The sequence below is a fragment of the Emydura macquarii genome, unplaced genomic scaffold (genome assembly GCF_026122565.2).
Source record: "Emydura macquarii macquarii isolate MOO-44397 ecotype Brisbane River unplaced genomic scaffold, CSIRO-AGI_Emac_v2 contig_1483, whole genome shotgun sequence".
NCBI lineage: Eukaryota > Metazoa > Chordata > Testudines > Chelidae > Emydura > Emydura macquarii.
The window spans coordinates 21651297-21674839 of NW_027131620.1; the positions used below are offsets into that span (position 1 = coordinate 21651297).

Here is a 23543-nt window from a genome sequence, read left to right on the forward strand (position 1 = left end):
TTTCATGCTATTATATCAAAAGGGAGATTGGCAATGATGAGAACTCTGATGGAAAAAACATTTTCTTACCCCATTTGAGGAAAGAAGCAGAATCATCATAAGATCACTGGCAGTTTTGTTGAGAATCAAGGGCCAGATTTTCATGCAGCTGAGGCACGCTATCGTGCACCCAAAATACACAAGACATTTCACTTGTGCAGTGAAATCAGATCTCAGACACAAATTATGAATTAGATGGATGAGCATGCACAGTTACCTGATTTGCACATGCAACTGTATGCCTACATCAATTTAAAAGACTGGCTTTGGATTATCAGGCTCTCATTTCACAGTTAAGTTTTCAATTAATTTTCTCACTACATCAGAGCCAAAGAAACAGACATTCAGAAATTTAGGGAGGATAATATTCACTAAAATTTAATTAAAAAGAGCTTTTAAAAATGTATTACTCACTTAGGCCCGGTCTCCTTTGTGACAGAAACATGACAGCAGCAACTGTGTTTAAATTTACATTTCTGATTCGGTTTCCCTGGCCTGTATGAACTAGAATTTTTTTCATCTGACAGTCCTGTTAGACTTCAGTTATTAATCTATGCAACAGACTGCCCAGGGATTGGGATAAACACTTCAGGGTTTAATCCATAGCAGAGTTTTGTTATTATGGTTCTCAGATAAAATATTCCTGTCCACACTAGTCAAGGAAAGAGTGCTAGAACCCAGCTAAACAAAAGCAGTTTTGAAATGCAATTGTAACTGGCAAGGTTCGGATCTCAGGAGGACAAGGCTTTACATGACTTGACGATTAACATGATACAGAAATGTATGGTTGTGCATGTGATTTCAAGCTGACCACATGTATAAACACTTGCTCCATAAATGTAAGTAGGGGTGGTGAGTGAGAAAACTGTTCTGACTTTGCTTGCCGTGGAAGTAAGCAAGCTGTGATTTGGCAAGTGTTGCCCCAATCTTGCCTGTCATAGAGGAACTGGCAACATAATAATATGACTTCATGCACTATTATTGTCTCTTATGCTTTATGGAGTCTATTTTACCCATGACATGCATGTGTAACTTTGTGCACATTTAGGGGAGAAGTCTCTACATCAATAAGATACCAAATATAAAAATTCATTTTTAACATATTAATCATTAAATTTAAAAAATCGCTTAGTACTTATTATGGAGAAATGTTTGCAAACAAGCAAGCACCAAACCAAAACCAATGGCTAAGATCATGAATACAAAATCTTCTTCAGTTCTAAGAGAGTGATAGTCATTAACTCAAAATGCCTATTTATGCAGCTGAACTGATCATCTCACTTCCTAAATGGTGCAAATACAGTCAAACTGGAAATAAAAAACAAAACCTGGAAGAAAAAAAAAGTACATAAACTTTTATGATGATCAAACCTTTTTCTTCTTTGAACTCTGCGCAATAGAGCTTTCCACAAAAAAGAATCAAGAATTGTCAGACAGGTTCAAATGTTTGTAGGCGCATTGGGAATAGAAACAGATGTGTGTAGATCTGCCATACCATATAGTTACCTTTCTTTACTGGGGGATGGATAGCTTATTTCATGCAGCATTGTACCTTATAATGGTAAAAAGCCAGAATGGGTCTATTGAGTGGAAAGCAGACAGACCCTGTGGAAAGAACAGCCACTGCCGGCTTCATAACATTTAATGTGGCACCAAATGGATACACAAAAGTGAGAGCCCTGCAAAAAATACAAGCATTTTATTAGAGTCTGCTAAATTTCCGAGACTAGATTTTAGATTTGTTAATGATATTCCTGATCAGTGATTGATGTTCAGTCCTGCATTGGCTTTTTGGAGTCAGAGGCATTAGCAATATTAACCAAGCCAAGGCTCAGATTTTCAAATGCATGCTTTGGCACACATACAAGTCATGGTCTGTGTGCATAAATCCTGACTTGAGTCAGGGACGGTGCATGCTCACAAAAGCACACTTTTGAAATCTTGCTGACTAGAAAGAGTCCCAGATCTTATTCTAGAGTTTTCATGGTTGGAATTTTCAATCAATTTAAGTGTAATGTTTTGGTTCTCTTTCAGGTATTCCTAGATATGAGAGCGAAGTAAGGGTAATTAACTCTCAAACAAATAAATATTCTGGAACATAATTATACTAAATATTTCTGCACTTCAATTTTTCCCTGTAATGAACACCATAATCCGTACAGCCCCAAATAAACAAGACAGAACAATCAGTTACAGCTGTTCATGGAAAGACAGAAGCTTCTTCAGTATTCTTCTACCCCACTTCAAAATAAAGGAACTACGAGGGGAAGGAAAGAGGGAGAGCCACCAAATAATACAAGTGTGTGAGTTTCCCTGGATTAGCACCTTTTACCCCCCCTTGTATTGAAGGTCTTCTTGCCTATACCTAACCCATTCATTGTGCAAGTCTGCAGGGTACTAAAGATCTTCACCATTTAATGTCCTTTAAGCCTTTTCAAATCCATACACAAGTTTCATTTGATCATCACAAGTCTGGACTGGAGGAATATTTGGAACTCCCTTCAGAATCCATCACTGTTACTCTTTGACTGTCTGGCAAGTGTTGTTAAAGAATTCACCCATTTTAGGCTTTGTCTACACTAAGAAAATAAAGTTGACATAAAATATGTCGACTTTCAGCAACCGCTACAATTACAGCGGTGGCTGATGTACACACTGCTTTCCTTAGGTCAATGGAGTGCGTCCTCACTAGGACGACTTCCACTGACCTAAGGGGTAGTGTGGGGAGCTGAGAGACCAGCTCCCTGCCAGGAGCCTACAGGCTCCCAGGCTCCCTGTGGGCTGCACTCCCCCCACTCCCTGGTCTCACGTGGTCCCAGCTCCCAGCTAGGAGACGAGTGGCAGCCGCCTGCACCTTGGGAAACTGGGCAGCAGCCTCCCACGCCCCAGGGGACAGCCTCCCACGCCCCATGAGCCGTGGGACAGCCTCCCGCTGTGAAGTGGGGTGGCAACTTCCTGCACCCTAGCTCACAGCCGGGGGACAGCCTCCCACTCCCCAGGCTCACAGCCAGGAGACTGCCTCTTGCGCCCTCTCAGCTCGAAGCCGAATGGCAGCCACCCTTGTTCCAAGCCCAGCAGCTTGCCTGGTCCAGCTTTCAGTCAGGAGCCAGACTCCAGCTGCCCATTTATTTGTCATTTTCACTGCTCTGCAGGAGCAGTGAAATTGACAAATATGACAGCCTCTCCACCACTCTAAGGGGACTCAGTGTCTACACTGACGCTGTGTCACCCTAGCTCTGCTGACAAAAGCCCCACGCATTTCGTTGAGGGGGTTTTATTTTGTTGAAAAAGCAGGGCAGTTTTGTCCGAGGGGAGGTGACTAGTCTATACACCAGCACTGTTTTGTTGACAAAAGACCAGGCCTGAGGCTTGAAACTTGAGAAGCAAGAAGCTGAGACCAAGAAATGCACTAGGACATCTCAATAGAAGCAGTGAGTACTTCAGTCATTGCCCTGGTCCAGTAATTTAACATTTCAGAGGAAAGATTTAATATAATAGTGAAGAGGCTGATGTGGAAAAGACACTTACTGTGAATCATTTCCACTGTTGTCTTCATCTATTATCCCAGGCACTGCTTTCCCTGCAGCTCTGCTGATTTCCCTAGAAGAGGTGGAATCACAAATCTGATTAAAGCTACATGGATTTGTAACACTGTTACTCACATATTTGTATCCCCAAAACAATTACCTATTCAAAACTCCATTGGAGACCAAGGCTTCCTTAGGATGAAAGTACTTATAATATACATTTCTCACCACAGCATCTTAAAGAAAAAAGAAAGAATTTAAATATTTTATGGAGGCATTGTGTCTAGTGCTTAGAACATGAGATTGAGAGTGATGAGATGTGAGTGCGATTCATGTGGTATTTTTAATGCCACAACCCTGGGGCTTAGATGGTTCCCAGCATAACTTGGAACAGCCTTAACCTGTGGCCCCTTTTTGGACCTGCAGCTTCAGGCATCCAAAGACTGTAGGAACACTTATTTAAAGGTTCAGATGAAGATATGAAGATACCTAATGTACAGGCACAATCATATGTCTATCTGTCTTCACTTGAACCTGCAATTATTTGCAAGCAGAGACAGGGAGGCCAGGTTTAAAAAAAAAAAAAATCTGGTTCAACAAGTTCAAACATTTATTATATGCTTTAGAGGTTTCCAAAACTATGATGAACTCAATACCACTCTATTGCAAAAAAAGAGTGAACCCACTATCCAACTGCTACTAAAACATCTAAAAAATGTCTTATTTGGTGAGGACACACTGCTTATTTACACTTGGATAGTACAAGAATGGCTGAATGGAATTTTACTAGACTGCAAAGAAAATCACTGTGGAGTTGAGAATGAATATGGAATAACAGCTCACAGAGTATTTTTTTTCTTCTGAAAGATATAAACACTGGAGGAAAAAGAAGGCTTATATGAAAGTGGCTTTGAAATCCTAATTTATAATAGAGAACTGTACATGGTTTGCATCTACAAAGTTCAAGTTACCATTATTGACCATGATTCCATACTCTTCTAACAAGAAGTTAATATTGGTATCATATCGGGATTCACCACCTTCTCCCAACATCACCAGGATATCCCCACCCTCTTCTAGATACTTCTTCAGAACCTCAAACTAAAACAATAAGAAGAAAAAACACAAGAACACAATCAGACGTGCTAAGTACAGTACTCCAAAGGCTATACAGAAATGAGACATAAGTGGTTTCAGCTACTTGCAACCAACTTGATCCAGTAAGATCAAGAAGCATTCAAATCTAAATGTATGTAAAACAGGCTTTCCCAAACTACAATGCTATTATAGAATATTCTGTGCCATCTTTTTCTGTCTTCCTTAGCAAATCTGGAAGCATAACTAATCTGCAAACCATTGTTGGCTTTTTTGCTTCTTTATGAATATTTCTTACCTCAGCTGCAGTGAACTTCTCTCTGGGTCCTGCCGTAATCCACAATTTTATCCCAGCTAGCTTCTCGGATGTGATCTCATCTTTTAAACTATGAATAAGTTAATAAAGAGACACAATATATTGTAATTTTAGATACAGTCCACGACTGAATCCTGAGCTGCACCTTACGTAAAGAATCAGGCAGAGAAACACAAAAGCAAGTCACTTCAGTCACTTTACATCTGTTTACTCTGGTTTAACTTGATATATTATTATCTCAAATAAATAACTCCAAATTTGAACTGATTATGAAGGAAAATATGTATTCTAGAAAGACACTGGGGCAGATCCAAGCTGATGTAAATTGCTGCAGCTCGACTTTACTAGAGCTATGGCAATTTACATCAGCTGACAATCAGCCCCACTATTTTTATTTTTCTGTGTTTTAATTCCAATTGTAGCAGATGAGTGCCCAATACCATAAACTTGATGTACAAAGGCTAGGGTTCAAATTATCTTGACATTTTTGCCTATCATTAGATATTCCATGCAATGCAGACTAGAACACACACATTTGGAACCTTCTCATTATCAACTAAGCTCTCTCCTCTCCACTGCCACTGTATCTGAAAGCTCAAAATAAAGTCCTCCAACATCATGCAACAGCAGAGCTATAATAATGCCACTGGGTAGAATCAAAGGAAATAATTACTTTAACTTTCTATTAATGTTCCCAAACATTTCTATATTATGACTTACCTCCCAAAATCAGCATTAAAATGGTCCCATCTCAGTTAGCTTTCATGTAATTACTTGTTGATGTCTGTTTCACTCTTGTGCTACAAAGCATGACAAAGAAAATTGGAAAAAAAAAAATCACTCACCTCAGTATTTTCCATTTACTGCGAAGCCTCTTCTGCAAGGACTTGTACCCACTGTTGACAGTGAAAATCTCCTTTTTGGATGCATTGAAGACTATGGTGTTTCGAAGCTCTGTCTCCATAGAAACCTCAAGAATAAAATGAAAGGACAGAACCAAAATCAGAAAGGAAAAGCAAAAAAGATACCCTTTCAGACCAGTCTCTGAATAAGGAACACATGCAGGTAGATGCTGACTGGTGTGGAATGTGTTAGTGCAGGAATGGAACTTCTGAAAAAGAGGAATTAGGCCTAAAATCTCTTTATTGTTGTTATTTAAAACCTTTGCTGCAATTTTAAACAACATACGGACAGAAATATAAAACTAAAGCCTACAAGAAGAAACATCCCTCTGCAATAAAAAAAAAAAAAGAGGTAACATCCCAAGATGCACCCACGCTTTCTCATTTTGTTTCCTCAATATATGTACTTGAAAAGTCATATCAGATTCACTAACATTTTGTATTGAAAAATCATAAAAGATTGCAGCTCTCATTTTAATATATTTCTTTGTTGTTTCCAAAGAATGAACCCCTAAGCTAAGCAATTTGGGGCAAGGACCTTGTCTGCTTGCTGTAAAGCAGCTACCACACTTCTGGCATTCTATAAATAAAATAAATAACCATCATTTCTGGCCCCAAGTAGCAGTCTCTTGGAAGTCAAGGTTGAAGCACAATCACAGAGAATCAAACCGTTAGCTGGTTATAAACTTAGGCTATGTCCAAACTAGCATTTTCTGGCAAGTTTCTCATCACTGCACTACCAGCCTGTAGCAGCAAAGGCATTTCTACCATTGACTCAGCAAAACAGGTCTAAATGCAGAGATGACTCTTTGGGACGGAGACTGTGTTTTTACTCTGTGTTTGTACACTGCCTAGGATAATGGGGCTCTGGTTCAGGACTGGGGCTAATATGAATAATAAAGCCATCTCCATAGTAGGGGATGGCACAAGGCATGGTGGCCTATCCCTTGCCGGCTGTCTCCGTGGGGGAGGGAGAGTAGCATAGAGCACAGGGGTGGTGCACCTTGACCTACTGTCTCCATGGGAGGGGGGGCAGTGCATGGGGGCTTGAGGGGAGTTACCCTTGACCTACTGTGTCTCCATGGGAGGGGGAATGGGGCACAGGACGGGGGGGGGAAGCTCCCCCTTGACCTGCTGTTTGCACCTCCCCCCATCGGCCTCCCAGCGACCTCCACTGAGCGCCCCTCACCCCACGGCCCCACCCAGCATCTTCACAGGCCCCGCCCCGAACCTGCGCCCCGGGGTAGAGGGGGAGGGCGCGAGAGAGGAGCCCGCTCGGCACCACATAGGGGTGAGGGGGCAGTAGATTGCCAGGCCTTACCCGTGGCGTCGCCACCATCTTCCTGCGCCCCGCCCGGCGAAGAGCGGTAACTAAGGGCCGCTCCTAGCCTAGCAACAACCCCCTTCTGCGCACGCGCAGGGAACGAATAGAACAAACCGCTCCCGCAACCAAAACAGCGGCCGAAGCAGGCTTCACGTAATGACATCACGCCTGCCCGGCGTGCCCGCCCCCTTTTGGCTCGTACCATTCCGAAGGCAAGTGGAACCTACTATTCCTTGTGACGGGAGTGGGGGTGGAGTTGGACTCTACCATGGTAAATAATGGGGGAGTTTGAGGCAAGGCTGCTAGGGGGGCAGCTGGGTCCCTCTGGCTTAGCCAGAGAGAGAATGCCCGTGCCCCCGGGAGGGGTGCGGCAGACGCGCACGGGCAGCTGCTGTGTTGTCCCTTCCCACCCTCCTTGGGGCGGTAGGGGGGGCTGCAATTCATCATCCCTGTGTGATGAGACTGCAGGGGTTCCCAACCTGCAGCCCACTCAGCAGCACGCGGCTGCTGTCCCTGTGACATCCATCCCCCCGGCTGCACAGGCAGTCTCCATCCAGGCTGCCGCAGGACGCAGAGCTCGTATGCGGCCCACAGGGGTGAATAGTTCAGGTGTGAGGGTTTGAGCTGGTCACCCAGTTACTGTGGGCAACAGCTAATGCACCCACCCATAGACAGCTAGCTAGCTGGCAATGCTAGCTGCTCTCTCTCTCCAGCCCCACAATTAGTAGACGCTGTGGAGATGCGCTTTAAAATAGGATTTTTATTAATATCTTCGATCTGTACAATAAAGGTAACATTGGGCAAGATAAAAAGTTTCCTTGCTCTTTTCAATGCAACTATTCCGAGTTCTCCAGTGTGTCAGCAGAACTTCTAGAGCTGAAGACAATGTGGTCAGTTGGACCAGTCTTTGGAAATCCAGCTTTTGTATGCTAACGATGTCCATGTATGGATAAGTAGAGGAGATAACACTCTCAGACCTCAGAGTCTAGAGCCCTTTCTCCTCCCCACAGAGACAGAATAATGAAGTAGCTTTAAAAAACAAGAACAACCCAGAGCGACATTTAAAGACGACACCAGCATTTAAATTAAGGCAGAATGAATGTTAGGTGGGTGTATGGGTTAAAGGCTTTCAGAATAACAACATCAGGTTCAATTTAAATTTGGGAGCCTTTTTCAAAAAAAGCTCCCACCTACATCATGGGGCCCTCAGAATGGTAGTTGCCCATTCAGTAGGTACCACCCAGTGTAGGATTTGGAGTGCTTTCAAACTTATTCTTCCTAATCCTGAGGGGGAAAAACCACCTCTCATCCCTAGGGCGCAGAGCTCCCACCTTGGAAGAGTGTGAAATGGAGTTAGTTCAACACTCAGTCTGACACATTTGTGTATGAGTGTTAGTTTAGGTGTAGTGGCTACATCAAAAAGATTCCAGACCATATCTTTAGCTGGTGTAAGTTACTGTAGCTCTACTGTAGTCAGCAGAGCTATGCTAATTTACACCAGCTAAGGATCTGGCCCTTCCTTTAAAAAGAAGGGAGGGAAGATATCACTAAACACACAGTAGCACAGTTCATTTACACTTTAGCTTGCTGTTAACAGACATCACTGAGGAGAGTTCAAGGAGTTTTGCTGGATGTGCATACTTAAGTAAAGACTGCAATGCCATCTTCTCTTCACAGCATAAAAACAGGCCTGATCTGCACCTAAATCTTAGGTTGACCTAGCTATGTTACTCAGCAGTGTGAATTTTTCATACCCCTCACAGACTTAGTTAAGTTGACTTAAGCCCCAGTGTAGACAGCTCTAGGTCAACAGAAGAAGTCTTCCATTGACCTAGCTACTGCCCCTTGGAGGGGTGGATTTACTACAGCAAAAGAAGCCCTTCCATTGTAAGTAGACACAGTGATGCAACTGCAGCTGTAGTATTTCTAGTGTAGACCTACCCCTAGTGTGAACAAAATTTCCTCCTCACCGTCAACAGGGCAATTAGACAAGAGGGAGGAGACAGACTAGCTAAGTAGATGAGGCAGAGTTGCACAGACATTTCCAAAATAAGCAGGCCAGTTGTTATTGGGTAAGTCACTTGTGATGTACTGAGATGTGGTTTGGACATGAAAGATGGCACCAAGCTTCTAAATGTAAATAGAAGCTAAAGATAAATGAAGCTAACTTCAATTTTGTAGGAGTAAAAAACTCCAACTAGGAAGATCAGCATCATCCCTGCCAAAGGAAGGAAAAAGCACTGTGCATCAGAGTGAGAGTTCAGGTCCATTCCAGTTAGTGTGTTAGTCCGAATATCTTTAACAGTCATGAGCAGAGGACAGTGCCACTTTTAAAAACAGGACCAGAAAGTTAAAATTAGGTTTCCCAAGTCCTATTTAAAAACCTGAAAGTCCTCATCAGTTGGTGCATAAGAAAACCCTAAAAAAGCATCCGAGGCACTGGAGCAGCTCGCTGCTAAGTCAGGTGTGCGGGTGATGGAGTTTGAGACCGCTTCTTGGGTGAACGCTGGGTCAAAATGTCGCAGATCAGCAGGACCAGCCTACAAAACCATACATATATCATTGCAGATTAACTGGCCTAAGCTTTCAGACAGGTTATTTCTTTAGACAAAACTGTTTTAAGACAACAAGCAGTGAGGCAGGGGAAAAGGGGTAATTCTGCCCCTTCCCCCCCCCCCCCACACACACACACACACTCTCCCCGCCCCCCTGCTCTCTCCCCTGTCCCAGAACTTGCGAACTGCACCCCCCAGTAAGTGGAGCAACCCGAGGCAGGGATTTTACTATGGGGAGATGAGGAGGAGGAAATAGGGACAGATAGGCAGAAGAGGCAAGTTACTTTTAAGTTTCCAGAGAAGGAGATTTCTGCTCCCCTCCCCCACATCTAGAAGAAGCTAGAACAAGAGACCTTTGACCACTGCAATGTCAATTCCCTTCCCCTTTGTTATGAATGAGAACCCTTCATTTGCCACTCACCACATTGGGGTTGAACGGAGGAGTGATCCTCTTGTGATACAAGTCATCCCAGTTTATGGGGCTGAAGAACACATGATTCTTTATCTCAAGCTGCAGAGAGAGAGAGAGGGAGGGAAATTGTTACTCTCCTGCCACTTTCCTCCTCAACCATCTCTTTTCCAACAGTCACAGGCTCCACTATAGTAGATGGCTGTAGCTTTACAGCTATGTACAGCGTGTTGGAAAAAGGCAGTTGTAACATTCCTCATCTGGTCAGATTGGTGCATCCCCACCACAGAAGACTTCAGGAGTTTACTGTATCCTGTTTATGGTACAAGTAATACCACACACTGGCAACCCAGCCCTTCCCCACACCTTTAACTCATGACAGCGTAAGGTCCCCTCTGCAAGGCTTAACATCCTGTGCTCAGTTTTGAGCCACAGCTTCCGGTTGTGTTGCTAACATGGAGCTTAACTCCTCCACCCCCTATGTCAGCAAAGAGTCATATTTATATACACCTAGAGAGATTGCAATTCACAAGTCACACTCGAACAATATCATGGCACTTTGAAAAGCGGCCAAGTCAAGCTTTACAGGACACCACAGATGAGCTCAGGGCAGGGCTTGAATGATAAATGTTTACCCAGAGGGAGCTTTCTTTCTGCTAGGGAGAGATGTGACCCTGAATTCTCCATGAGACTATGATCAACCAATGTAGAACAGATGTGAAAGAAAGAAGAAGGGCTCAGAAGAGGGGCAGGATGGGGTGTGTGTGAAGAGAATATCTTAAGACAGGAAACACCACATACAAAGTCCATCTTGGCGCCCAGCCTCCTCTTCTGATCCTTGTGGAGAAGTCCCTGTAAGATATCACAAGCGGCTGTGGTCTTGCTTCCTTGGATCTGGAGTGGCTGGTGCAGAATATTGTCATACATCTGAGACACATCCCGGCTGTAAAAGGGAGGCTGATAGGAAGAGAGGCGAGTCAACCACATAAGACATGAGCTGCTGTACTGAAGCATGCAAACAATTTCACAGCTGTAAAAGACAATTCATTCAGATTTTATTTCTAAGGTGTGCACGAGGAGAGAGATAGGTTAAATGCTTTCCAGCTCAGTAATATTAGGATGACTATTTCAACTAGGACTTTCATTTAGCTTATCATCCATGTCCTGGTACCCTCTACATGGAACTACTGCTTTAGTAGCCCATAGCTGTCAAGAGGTCATGGCTTTCTTTAAAGAGAGTCTCTTTGCTCTCCAACAGGCAGCAGTGAGAGATTTTAAGACTCACCAAACCAAACAGCATCTCATAGAGGACAGCTCCTAGACACCACCAGTCTACTGTTCTGTCATAGGGTTGTTTTCTTAGCACTTCTGGAGCCAAGTACTGTGAAGAGTCAGAAAGCTTTGTTTGAGACAAGTTACAAAGGCTTCCATGACTACAGGTTGCAGTTAATTAATCGCTAAATAAATGCAGCTCGGAACCATTAAGTCCATTAACTTTTTTTTAGTAGAACTTTCCCCTGCCACAACACTGGATCTAGAGCTAAACTTTTCCTAAAATTTGAGATGGTCCCATCTTCCTATATGCAACTTGAGCGAGGGAGTTTGAGTAGAATTCAGATCAGTGGCGTGGCGCTTTACCCTAGGAGGTCAGCTATTTCCAAAATCATCAGGGACTGACTAATGCAGTTCACTTAACCTGGGAAGTTGCAGATTTCCCCTCCCTGTGTCTAGCATGAAGATACCTATTATGTCAAGAGGTACTGGTGACGGCTTAGATGACAAGCCTCTTTTAGGCTGGGTGTGAATGCACCCTTCCATAAATATAACTGTCAGGATGAGTTAATCAGAAACCCCCATCTAAGGTCAAAAAGGATTGGGACCCACCCAAGAGTTTGGGCTGAGTGGCTGGAGAAGGTTTGCTGAGTATTGTTAGTGTTTGGGGGGAAGGGGAATGAAACAACACACACAAACTGAAGCTATGTCTGCACTACAGACCTCACAGCGAGACAGCTATACCGCTGCAGCTGCGCCACTGTAAGGTCTCCTGTGTCACTGCTCTATGCCGACGGGAGAGAGCTTTCCCAATGGCATAATTAAACCACCCCCAAGAAGAGCTTCTCCCACCAACAGTGCTGGCCACACTGGCGCTTCTGTCAGTGTAACTTATGTTGCTTGGAGGGGTGTTTTTTTACACCCCTGAGCAACATGAATTATAGCAATGTAAGTGGGAGTGTAGAAATAGCCTAATAGACAGACCAAAGAGAGAGAGGAGCATAAAACCAGAAACCCAGGCAGTAGGTGGTGAGCACAGCATGACCCTGGAAAAAGCTTGAGAGAGTTTTTGGGTCTGTTGACTAAAAGGGCTCTGAGCTAAGAAACTGATTCATTTGTTCTGGGTTCCTCCTATGTTCAGAGAAGCAGAACTTCAATGCAGTTGTCTTTATTTACAAAGAAATACCCGATTATTGCCAATTTCTACTCCCCTCCCAGGGCCCCAAACTCTGACTAGCTGCTTGGTTCAAAAAGAGGCAACAACACCCTTAAGGGAAAGCGGGGTTCATTTCGCAGGCAGAGTAGTGAGGTAACAGGAGACATTTGATGTATGACTGAACTGGGAGCAGAAATGCACATCAGTTAAGAGACAGAAGTGGCTGTGGGTGACCTTAAACAGCCCCACAGTCTGGACTGCTTAACGCTGCTCAGTAGGAGAGTTATGCTTTCAGTGCTGCTACTTACCTATTTGTAAGAACAACATGCAAGACTTCAATAGTGCTTCAGAAAGACAGCAGCACACCAGACGCAGGGGCATGTAGCTATTTTACATGCTGGCAATCTCAGCATCAGGTAAGAAGGAAGAGTAAATGCATCTAAGCTTCCACAGAAGTGTTACTGAGCTCATATCAGACAGCTCAGTTTGTGGGCCTCAGCACTAAAACAGAGGCGGCCTTATGAACACATTGTCAGCCACAGTCCTGAACTTATGCACAGCAGAAAGAGCCAAATGGAGCGTGCCTGTAACAGGGCGATGGACCAGCCCTAGATTCAGGTGCATAAGCGGCTTTGTGTTGTTTGTGTTCTATTTCTCTCAGAAAATTCTGCAAGGAGGAGACTGAGGCTGGAGCAGCTGCAAATACAACACAAAAGTGTCCCTTCCAGTTGCCTCCAGGGCATCGCATCTCTAACCAACACACTAGTGAACCCAATCCAGCCTGGCGAGTTACTTAAATCTAGCCTGTTACTGTTAAGGAACCACAAGAGAACCTGCCTATTGAATGCAGCTCTCCAAGAAGCAGCAATGTTTCTGTCAAAGGCTATTTCATTTCAGCAGCGTTTGGGTGAATGGGACAGAAAAGTCAGGTGAGTGGCAGGAATTCCCTCCCCCGCAAGCAAAAAGCATTTTAAATTGTATCCTTCCCCCATAGAGGACATTTTACCTTGCTACCATTTACACCTGTGCTGAGAACATTCTTGGTAGCATTTTACAGCCACTTTGCAGTGGCCATGTCACAAGGTGCAAGGCAGGGGAGGGTTACAAGCTGCGTCATCAGGAGACGCTCATGACCATATGACTGTTAACTCGGTGTTCTGCGAATTAAGGGGCAGCAGCAAGTAAATATCTGGAGCACTATGCTCATACTATGCTCTTACAGGAGTAAGTGTTATAATCAAGTAGGGTAGCTACAGAAGATCCTGGCTTCCAGTGTCAAGGTTGTCACCATGGCTACTGGAAGTCTTGGCAGGTTCTGAGGGAACTCCCATTCCAGAATCAGCAGGAGTCACCCCTCCCTCAGAAAGTTGCAACATTTTTAAAGCAAGTTTATTCAACATACTAAGTAGTAGTTTAGTAAAAGCCATGCTGTCAGAAGTTAAAATCAGGCCTTGTCCACACACAATAATTGTAATGTTTTAACTATAATAATATAGTTAAACAGTACAGCCCCCTCCCTCCCACCCCTCCGGTGTGGATGCAGTTTTATCAGTACTGGTGTAAGCACCTTTCTACTAACAGAACTGCATCCATGCTAAAATATTTGTACTACTACAAAAGTTATCTGTGTGTAGACCAGGCCTGTTAACTGGTGAATTTCTCCTATTTGTATTAAAGCTTGAAACCTGATACCCCTGGAGCAAATTTTAAAATGAAAACAAAAAACCACATAGTAAGGATAAAGAGTCAATCAGCAGTTTCTGCAGGGGAGGCATTGAAAAAAAAAAAAAAGTAGCATTATTAGGTTTTACAGAGGACACCCGACTGAGATGAGCGAGCTATACTGAGGTAAAAACACAATGAAGACACTTCAGTGCAGACCTCGCCTAGTTTACCTTGTGATAAAACTGAAGTGCCTTGTCTTCACTGTGTTTTTACTTCAGGATACCTTGGACACATTAGTTGCCCCAAGATAAAGGCAGTTTTTCAGCAGTGAGAACAAGGCCTCAATCTGGTTTACCCCCTTTCCCACCAGTTGCAGTAGGAATGCAAGGTGTGGGGGAGGGGGGGGGGAAGGGAAAGGAGTTGGGGATAGCAGTGTTACTGTAAAAGGTTAATAAGAACTAGGTGGGACCAAACTGGTATGACAGCAATGGGGAACAAACAGGAAATGTTAACCTCTGATACCTTTCAGGATTCTTAGCAATATGCCAGCATATTCAGCACCGTGTACGTCAAAAAAGAAAAGAAAAGAAAAGAAAAGAAAAAGGAGGCTGAGTGTCTAAGATCTTGATCTCCAGTTTTTCTGTGGTGCTGAATACCCACAGCTCCCTTTGACCCCTCTGTGAGGATCTGACCACCTGCAGTTCTTATGACTCAGGCAGTTAGTGTCTAAGTCACTCCCAATTAACAAGCAAGTTGTCAAGAGGGCCATGCTGTACCTCTGGAGTGCCACAAAAAGTAGATGTCGTTTCTTCTTGCTCCATTCCTTCTTTGCAAAGTCCGAAGTCTGTCAGTACTATGTGTCCCTGAAGAGGAGAAAGGATTTCAGCCTAATCAAGCTCTCTCTGACTGGGCCGTCGGTTTTCTAGCCCACTTCGTTGTTTTCACATGCATCTTTCAGCTTCCCAACTGTTCGGCATTTATACATACAAACAGATTGAACAGGCAATCTGATGGGAGATTTCTCACAAATATGTGGTTTAAATGTAGGCTTTTATTTTATCAGTAAATGTCAATTTCACAGTACACAGACAAACTGATGGAAAAATATACATTTCCATCTGTAATAATCAAAATTAACAATTTTTTCAAAATACAAGAAAAATACTGCTTGAGAACTTAGAGTTTGATTTTAGGATATTTTCTTTGTATATTTTGGCATGTGATATTGACAATTTGTGTTTTAATAAAGCTTTAACTTTTTGAATCTCAATGTTTATGGTCATTAAATAATTATTGCCTGGTCTCCCTCCATTGCCTGACTCCCCAATAATTTCCTGCAACTGTGAAAATTTAAAAATGTATATATCAAAATTATTTTTAAAAAGTCAAAATCAAATTCTGCCATGCCTACGTGTATGTATCAATTAAACTGGCCAGACAGATCAGCATAGCACCATGATCAGTTGAACAATTAGCCCTCCGCCAGTCCAGGGAATTGATTGGTAGGGCTTTACAATGCTCAGGTCTAGACCTGCCATATGGAATATCAAAATGCTTGTTCTATTCCAGCACTAACCTGTGGACATCAGATCTCTGAGAAACTACAGAGTAGCAGGAGAGTGCATGTGTATGTAGAGTTGTGGCTCCCCCTACTGCATGGATTTGGGAATAAACCAGGTTATTTGGGGTGAGGCGGGGAGATGATGAAAAAGGAGGAAGTAATTACTGACGTTTGTCTCTCTCTCCATCATACCCAAGCCATTTAAACTAGCATTCATCAAAAATGTTGATGAGAATGCAGGAAGCAGGCATGTTTGTAAGAGAGCTGAACGTACCTGGCAATCCAAGAGGATGTTTTCAGGTTTTAAGTCCCTAGAAGAATAGAAAGAGGTGATGTTGAACCAGATTTTCCAAAGAGCTCAGCACACAACAGCTCTAGTTGAGAAGAAGGGGACTGCTCGCTGCTGAGCGCTTTTGACAATCTGGCTCATTGAGATCTGGAAGAACCCCAAGGCAGGTCAGGATCTTTAGCGTTACAGCTCCCACAGCAGCTGTGAATCAGCATCGGCATGGGGTTTATATATCAATATTAGTATTTTTGTAAGGCTAGAGAGGCTGTTTGGTATATGCTTTAGTATGTGATCACACAGGGGGGCAGAGCTACAGCGGGAAACATTTTTCAATTTCCTGATTGGAGACTTCACTTCTCACATGCTATAACAACTGCCTTCTCCTCCCGTTCACAACGGATCAAGCCAACTTCACCCCCTCATCTCCAGTGCCAAAGCCCCATTCAAGAACTGAAACAGGGAAATCAGGGGATGGGTTATTTCCCTGTCAGGGGTTCAGGGAGGTGCTGCATGAGCAGGTCTGCAATGCATGGGAGATCCTGAATCAAGAGTACAATTCTGAAGGTGGATGCCTAGTTCAGTACAACTACACAGCCCTACCTGGGGTACATCAGCAGGTAGTTCTGCACTTTGCTTTTAGGAGAGTCCCTTTTAACATGACTGCGCTGTTACAACATCAAGTAGTTTCCTACCTCTCCCCAATTTTATACCCATAGGTGCAGCCGGGTGCGGGGGAGGAGGATACTAGCGCCTGCGATACACACCAGGGACATACATCCTACCTGTAGATTATGTTCAAGGAATGCAGGTACCCTACTGCACTGGCTACTTCAGCAGCATAAAAGCGGGCACGAGGCTCACGGAAACAGCGCTCCCGTTGCAGATGGAAAAAGAGCTAAACAGAGATGAAAGAACCTGTTGGTTACTTGGAAGCAGTCCTCTCCCACGCTGCCCCCCCAAAAAAAAATCAGTTTGGTTGTTGCTGCCATTAGCAGGGCTATTCTGATCCACAACTTTTCTACCTTTGGTTCACTCGCATTAAAAGTTGATCCCCCCAAAAGCACTAACACCTCCTTCCCACAGAGGCGAGCTCAGGAGGCAGCTGTGCTGCTAATCTCAAGCCTTTACTTCTAGAAAAAGAAGTCTCCTCCTACAAAGAGGTGAAGGATATTTGAGCCTATCTGAATGCCAGAAACCCATGTGACTGCTGAGATCTGCAGAGAGTAAGTCATGCAGGACAGCTTAGTGTGTAAAGCGGGAGTCTAAAGTGACAGCTGCACTTGCACTCACCTCTCCTCCGTTTACGTAGTCTAGTACAAAGTAGAGTTTCTCAGAGGTCTGGAAAGAGTAGTGGAGTCCCACAAGGAAAGGATGTTTCACGTTTTTTAGCAGCACGTTGCGTTCTGCCATAATGTGGGTTTGCTGCACAGAGCCATACAAGAGGTGTTAGAACGTAAGTTAGTGTCATTCCAGAGTCTCTTCGGGGAGTGTCCGGCTAGCATGGAGATATCATCAAAGAGAAGGTTCTCTACGAACTCCCGGGATTTCTATTCATTCTGAGGCCAGCTGGCAGTTCCTGGGGGTAACTAGGCTGAGGATCCCAAAGGTCAATCCTCAGTCTCACTGAAGGATGCCTTGGAGCCTGACTGGGCTAGCAAGCAAAGGCTTGTCAAGCAGGATTCTTCCAGAACCCTGTTTTCCAATTCCTCCCCCTCCCACCGCGTCACTGTGGCACATCACAACACACACATGCTCCACATTGTGGTATGCACTAGCACCCACAGTCTACAGCCTAGGGCCTGCTCCTGGGACCACCACACAGGTCCAGTGCCTACAACACTGCATAGTGATGTCAAGGGGCTACTCACAGCCGTAAGCGCTATGCTCGCTAGTAAGTGTTTGCGGGGCCAGGCTCAGGGTTTGGTGTGGATGCAGCCAAGGAATATTGTTAACAGTCACAGGACGTAGGGACTGGACTGAGCAGTGGCAGAGCTTGTTTGTACCATGCTTAAGCCAGTGCTGTTCAACCTCCCTTTCATCTGCACCGAGTTCATTCAAAGGAGCCCCCTGAAAAAGTGAGGATCAGCCAAGGGTGCACACCAACGGCTACTAGAGGAAGCAGCGCAGACCCACTAGCGTGCCCTGCTTTTATCATAAAGGAAAAGCACCTAGAAGAAAAGAAAAAGCCTCTTCCCCTCCCCAGAGGGCTCTTCTATAATATACCTCCTTTTTCTTTAGGATGGATTTCTTCTGCAAGACTTTCACAGCATAAGACTTCCCATCAGACTTGCGTTTGGCCAGGAGAACCTGCAGCAGAAGGGCAAGGTGAGGGGCATGGGTCTCTGGTGCCCTACACCATTCTGATTTATTTGGTTAGTGTTTCACACCACCTTTATACTAGTGTAGGTGACTGCACAAGGAGACAGACTATGGTGGATCAGACCCAAGATTTTAGAGCATGAGAAGCCAGCCAGGTGTTGTTCTCCTTCCATCCCTTGACAAGGGCACACAGCAAACTCAGCTTCCCCTTACTCCATCCAGTATCCAGCTAGAGCAGTTTCACAGCACAAAGGGAGAGAATCCCATTTGAAGAGGATCACAGTCATTTCTCAAAGCACAGAGATGCCCAGGGATCCTCAACTAGTTAGGTGAGAACTTGCCAAGATGAGCAGTATTTCAAATGCTGCTCTTATGCCCTACGTTTCAGTACCTCTAAGGTAGAGGGCACTCACCCTCTTCCTATGCGCTGCTTGGAAGGAAAGTGGACCCAGAAACCCACCTGGCTCTCAAGCCTGGCCAGGCAATGAAGATGCAAAGCACTGGCTAGCCTCTTGCCTTCTACCTACCCCCGTTCAGTGCTACAGGCCTCTTTGTTCCCAGTTCCATTTCAGCAATGCTGCCAGACTACCAGGGAGAGGAATCCATGAAGCCCGCTCAGCTGCTGGTGGAAGCTGGTTCAGCAAGTAGAAGAGGGGACCACACTAGGAGCCCTTCAGAAACCCATGACCATCCGCAAGCTATGCCCACTTACTTTTCCAAAACTTCCTTTACCAATAACTTTCAGAAAATCAAAGTCCGTTGGCTTGGCACTGTTGGACAAGGAGACAGCAGGTTACCATCTAGACAACCCATTCCATGGGCTAACTAACATAAGGGTTAAGGAAGGTTTTTTTCAAAACTACATGAGGAGAGTCAGGTGGGTTGAGGACATATCCTTCATTCATTTGATATGCTTCTTCCCCTACCCCAGCCAGACATGCAGCCATCTGACAGGCAAAGATTTTGTATGGTGCAAATTGCAATACATACATATGAGGGCAGTTGTGGGGTGGAATAATCCCTAGCCAGGTACACCAGACACTTGGAGAATCTGCTCTCCTGAATACAAGGGGCAGATAAAGCCCGTTAAATCCTTCCCTGCACCTGAAGGTTAGGTGAAAATGAAAACCTTTGTTTTCTCTCTGCAAAGACTGGAATGAGCTCTGAGTCAAAGAAAACAGCAGGGAGATGCAACAGGCTCAAAATAAGGAAGAGTCTGCTCCTCACTTAACAAGGAACCAGCATACCAGGTGGAAGCAGCAAAAGACAAGGGGTTGGTGGGAGTGGTATTAGAACGCGGGCAGGAGACGAGGATTGTGACCTCAGTCAAAGTGACAAAGCAGAAACCGGACCACGTGACTAGCTATGGCTGAGCCACTGGAGAGCTGACCTTGAGATCTGTGCTATATCGGTGCTTGCGTGGGCCACCTGATGCTTACAATTTCTTTGCTCAGATGCATCTCAGCTTGAGATGGGAAGCCAATCGGTTATTTCACAGCAAGCCTCACTTTGTGCAGTGGATTCATTATTCTTCCATGTAAATGCAGGCTACTTACTTTGGATTAGCAGAAGGGCCAAGGTTGATGTTGCCAGTCGGTGTCGGAGGCTGGAGAGGACACAGACATGAAGCAATTAGTCAGCGGTTCCATTGCAAGGAACGTGGGATTCCAGTGAAGTGTTTCAAAGCTGATATGTTCCTTTACTTGCTGCAGGAATTTATATGTTACAACCCCAAACAGACAAGGTCAGTGTATTTTTTGAGTCAGAATCTCAGTCAACAGTGGCCCTTAGACTGAGGCAGTTGGCTTTATTTCCAACCATCCCTGGACTCCTTCAAGTTCACCAGTGAGAGTGGAACAAATCTGCCTGGCACCTGACTGGATATGCCTCTCCAGGAGTGGGGAGGAAGGACATCTGTCCCTGGACAGTGCACAGGAAGGATGGGGTGGAAGAAGGAGGAATCTCATTTCTCTTCCTCACCCTGGCTCCAGTAATGTCCTAAAGCAATGGCATCTATCAGGCTGACTCAGCCCTTCAGAAGGCAGCTACTCTTGTGGGGGAGGAATAAGAGAACATTTAGCTGCTGGCGTGGTTCATGCGAGATGAACACCCTTGGTGTCAGGAAAAGGAAGGTGCTGCATCACATTTGCTGTGCCCTCTTTGCCTGCAAGTCACACAGGCCATGGAAACGCACAGGCGATTGCCACCATCTGCGCCGAGTGATGGACTCAGAGACAAGGGCACAAGGGGGTTACTCCCCATTTCTGTAGCACTTATGGACCCTCCATGCCCTCGCGAGGGCTGGCGATCTTATCCCCATTGCTCGAGAGCTTGCAAGGACCCTAGACACCTGCCAAGCACACTCAAGGCTGGAATGCAGAGCCAGGAAATTAATCTTCCTACTACCTGACAACAGAACTAATCTAGCCCATGGGTCAGGGATCGCTCAGAACTGAAAGCTACACTAAAGCCCTGGAATTTCACTTTTCTCTGGTGGCAGGAGACAGGGTGCCCATTCTCTTCCCCACCTAGCCCCCATACACACAGGTCTTTCCCACCACTAGCCACAGGGGGATTTCCCTGTCCCCATTTTTTGCAGGAAATAAGTCCTCTCTTCCAGGCCCTTGTGCTTCTTGCACCTCTGCTTCCCTCAGTGACCCCTAGTCAGAATCAGAGTAGTTCCTTCCTCTCCATCCAGCACCGCCCATCAGTGATGACCGGGGCAAGGCAGTACTAGAGGGAAGCGACCCCAGAGGCCACCAAGCCCAAAAGGAGGTTGGTTGGTTTTATAGGGTGGAGTCTGCAAGGACCAATGCCTGGGGACACATCCCCACCCTCACCCCAAAACACCCTCTGCAGTGAGAGATTGGGGGGGTGAGAACGAACACACACACACACACACACCCCTTGCATTGGGGTGGAGCGAAGAATCTCCACCCATGAAGGTGTGTGATTGACAGGCCGAGCTCCAGGGGAAGCGCATGGAGTCTACAGCCCCTCCAGGGGATTAGCCAGAGGGACAATCACAGGTGAAGCACAAGGACCCGGCTCAGCATGGGAGCATGGCAGCCCTGCAGGATTCTCTTGGCAGGAATGAATCGAACATGCAGGATCAGGGTTAAGAGTGCCCGGCCCGATGTCTGCACAGTGCACCATGGGGCACCATGTTGTGGCTCACGAGCCGCATACAAGCGGACGGCGATGCTCCCGGCGCGACTGAGGAATCCTGCAATAACTGGAGTCAGCTCATGGGGGAATCACGAAAGTGGGATGTAGTTAGTCATTTCCCACTGATGGAGAATTCGAGAGAGATGACCTTTGTCTTGCCATCTCACATTTCTCTTACAAATGTCGTCCCTTCCCTTCCCTTCCCTCCTCCCACTTACAATTAGCAGTGCTTCTGCATAGTAACCAGCAAGCCAGAGCCTTACCTGGGGGCTGTTATCCGGGTTTTTGGAACGGTCCATTAAGAAGGCAACTCTTTCAGCACTTGAATGAAAAAGATAGTGATAATGAAATGAATGAACAAGGAGACCGTTCATCAACACTCAGCCCTTAACCCCCAGCCTGTCAGGGATCAGAGCCAGGCTTCAGCACACTGAAAGCAGGCACTTGTTAGGGGTCCTGCATGATCTTCCCAGCTGAGAACTGGTAGAGAAGGAAAAAGCATTTCACCACCCAGTAACTTGGGGCCTGACAGATCCTGCTGCCATCACAACGTTTGGAGCAGTCAGACCTGATTCTGCATTGCCCTGTGGCTTGTATAGCTGTTTCCATCGGTGCAGAGGGGGGTATAGAATGCTCCCTCTCTCCTTGTGTAGCATTTTGCACCCTCACTTTGCATCCATATAAGTGACAGCACAAGGTGCAGGACCAAGAAGAATCAGGCCCAAGGTATTTGGGTGCCCAGGAGCAACCACAAGATTATCTAAAACTCAGTTATCAGACCAAAGTTTTCAAGAGCGGCCACTGATTCTGGCACCTCCATTTTTGGGTGTCTTACGTGTGACATCTAGGATCCCATTTGCACAGGTGTTGAGCACCTGAACCTTTCATTGGCTTCCACTGAAAATCAGGCCCTCAGGGCCTCACATTGGGTACCCTGCCCCAAAAGGCACCTCCAAAAACATGGCTGCTTTTGAAAAGAGGCATCTCATTTCTACTGAGCTCAGATGGGAAATTGCTATTCAAACAGAGACCGCGTCTCATCAGAACAACTCTCGTTCAGCCAATTGCTGCAGACAGAGTTGGCCCTGGCATACAGCGCAACTCTTTCACACACAGTCACGTGCCACAGCCTCTCAAGAGGAGGAACCTTGCAGCTTAACATGGCTTAACGTGACCATCTAGTGCAGTGGCCCCGGTCAGGCCTCTTCCTAGCCAACCATACAGAAGTTCAAGCTGGTGCGGAGAATGACAGCAGGGATGCTACACACCTCACGTTTTCAGCCTCATGATGTGCTGGGTCTATATCCCCCTCTGCAGAGCCTGGAGTGAACACAAGCTGAGTTTGACCACACAGCTTGTCCCAGGATGGTGCTAGCCCAGTTTTGATACCGTTTCCCAAGCCGGAGTAGACCAGGCCCAGCCACGTTGGACTCAGTTCTACAGACTTTACTAGCCCAAGCAGCAAAGCAGGCCTGGACCCGGTTAGCTCTGGGCTGCAGCCGCCAGGACAGCATTTGCAGTGGCACCTTTCCGGAGAATCCATGTTAAGCGGTGGTTCTGGGTCACCAGGGCCAAATGCCACTTTGGAGCGAGAGGTGAAGGAAGAACTGCAAGAGATGCTATGTAGCTTGGCCCTCTCTAGTTACCAGGAGATGGTTTTCTGCAGTTCGGGGCCATGTAGATGAGAACAAAGGGAGTCAGCCCCAGCCCCACTTCACTTTCTAAGCCCTCTCCCTCACACCTTGCCTTTAGCTAAGGTTAAATAATACTGAAACCAAGCTGCTACCCCATCCCTCAAAAGCATCACATGTTGTCTTGGAGGATGAGTGGGTCCATTCATCTCTGGAGCATCACCCAGGCCCATGAAAACCTCCAGCTCTCTGCGCCCCTGGTAACCAGCCAGCCAAACCTCACACTGGACTCCTGTAGATCTCCCACACATCCCA

The 23543-nt window shown here is 45.6% G+C and overlaps 1 protein-coding gene across 6 annotated transcripts in view; it reads right to left on the reverse strand.

Annotated features, from left to right (window-relative positions):
* The window catches only part of IFT52 (intraflagellar transport 52), a 51863-nt gene that overhangs the window by 13978 nt on the left and 14342 nt on the right, over positions 1 to 23543 (reverse strand). For 4 of the 6 annotated variants that reach the window (XM_067554420.1, XM_067554419.1, XM_067554421.1 and 1 more), the window contains 17 exons: positions 21861 to 21918; positions 19986 to 20035; positions 19142 to 19199; positions 18334 to 18417; positions 17401 to 17532; positions 16893 to 17005; positions 16096 to 16132; positions 15037 to 15123; positions 11453 to 11548; positions 10969 to 11124; positions 10180 to 10269; positions 5823 to 5947; positions 4960 to 5047; positions 4538 to 4667; positions 3727 to 3802; positions 3568 to 3639; positions 1592 to 1718 (listed from right to left, as the gene is read on the reverse strand). In XM_067554420.1, coding sequence (XP_067410521.1) covers positions 1592 to 1718; positions 3568 to 3639; positions 3727 to 3802; positions 4538 to 4667; positions 4960 to 5047; positions 5823 to 5947; positions 10180 to 10269; positions 10969 to 11124; positions 11453 to 11548; positions 15037 to 15123; positions 16096 to 16132; positions 16893 to 17005; positions 17401 to 17532; positions 18334 to 18417; positions 19142 to 19199; positions 19986 to 20035; positions 21861 to 21918 — 1579 coding nt within the window. Of the gene's footprint in view, positions 1 to 1591; positions 1719 to 3567; positions 3640 to 3726; positions 3803 to 4537; positions 4668 to 4959; positions 5048 to 5822; positions 5948 to 7200; positions 7362 to 7999; positions 9744 to 10179; positions 10270 to 10968; positions 11125 to 11452; positions 11549 to 15036; positions 15124 to 16095; positions 16133 to 16892; positions 17006 to 17400; positions 17533 to 18333; positions 18418 to 19141; positions 19200 to 19985; positions 20036 to 21860; positions 21919 to 23543 lie in introns of those variants that run through there. The other 2 variants (XM_067554424.1, XM_067554423.1) reach the window with 2 other exon arrangements.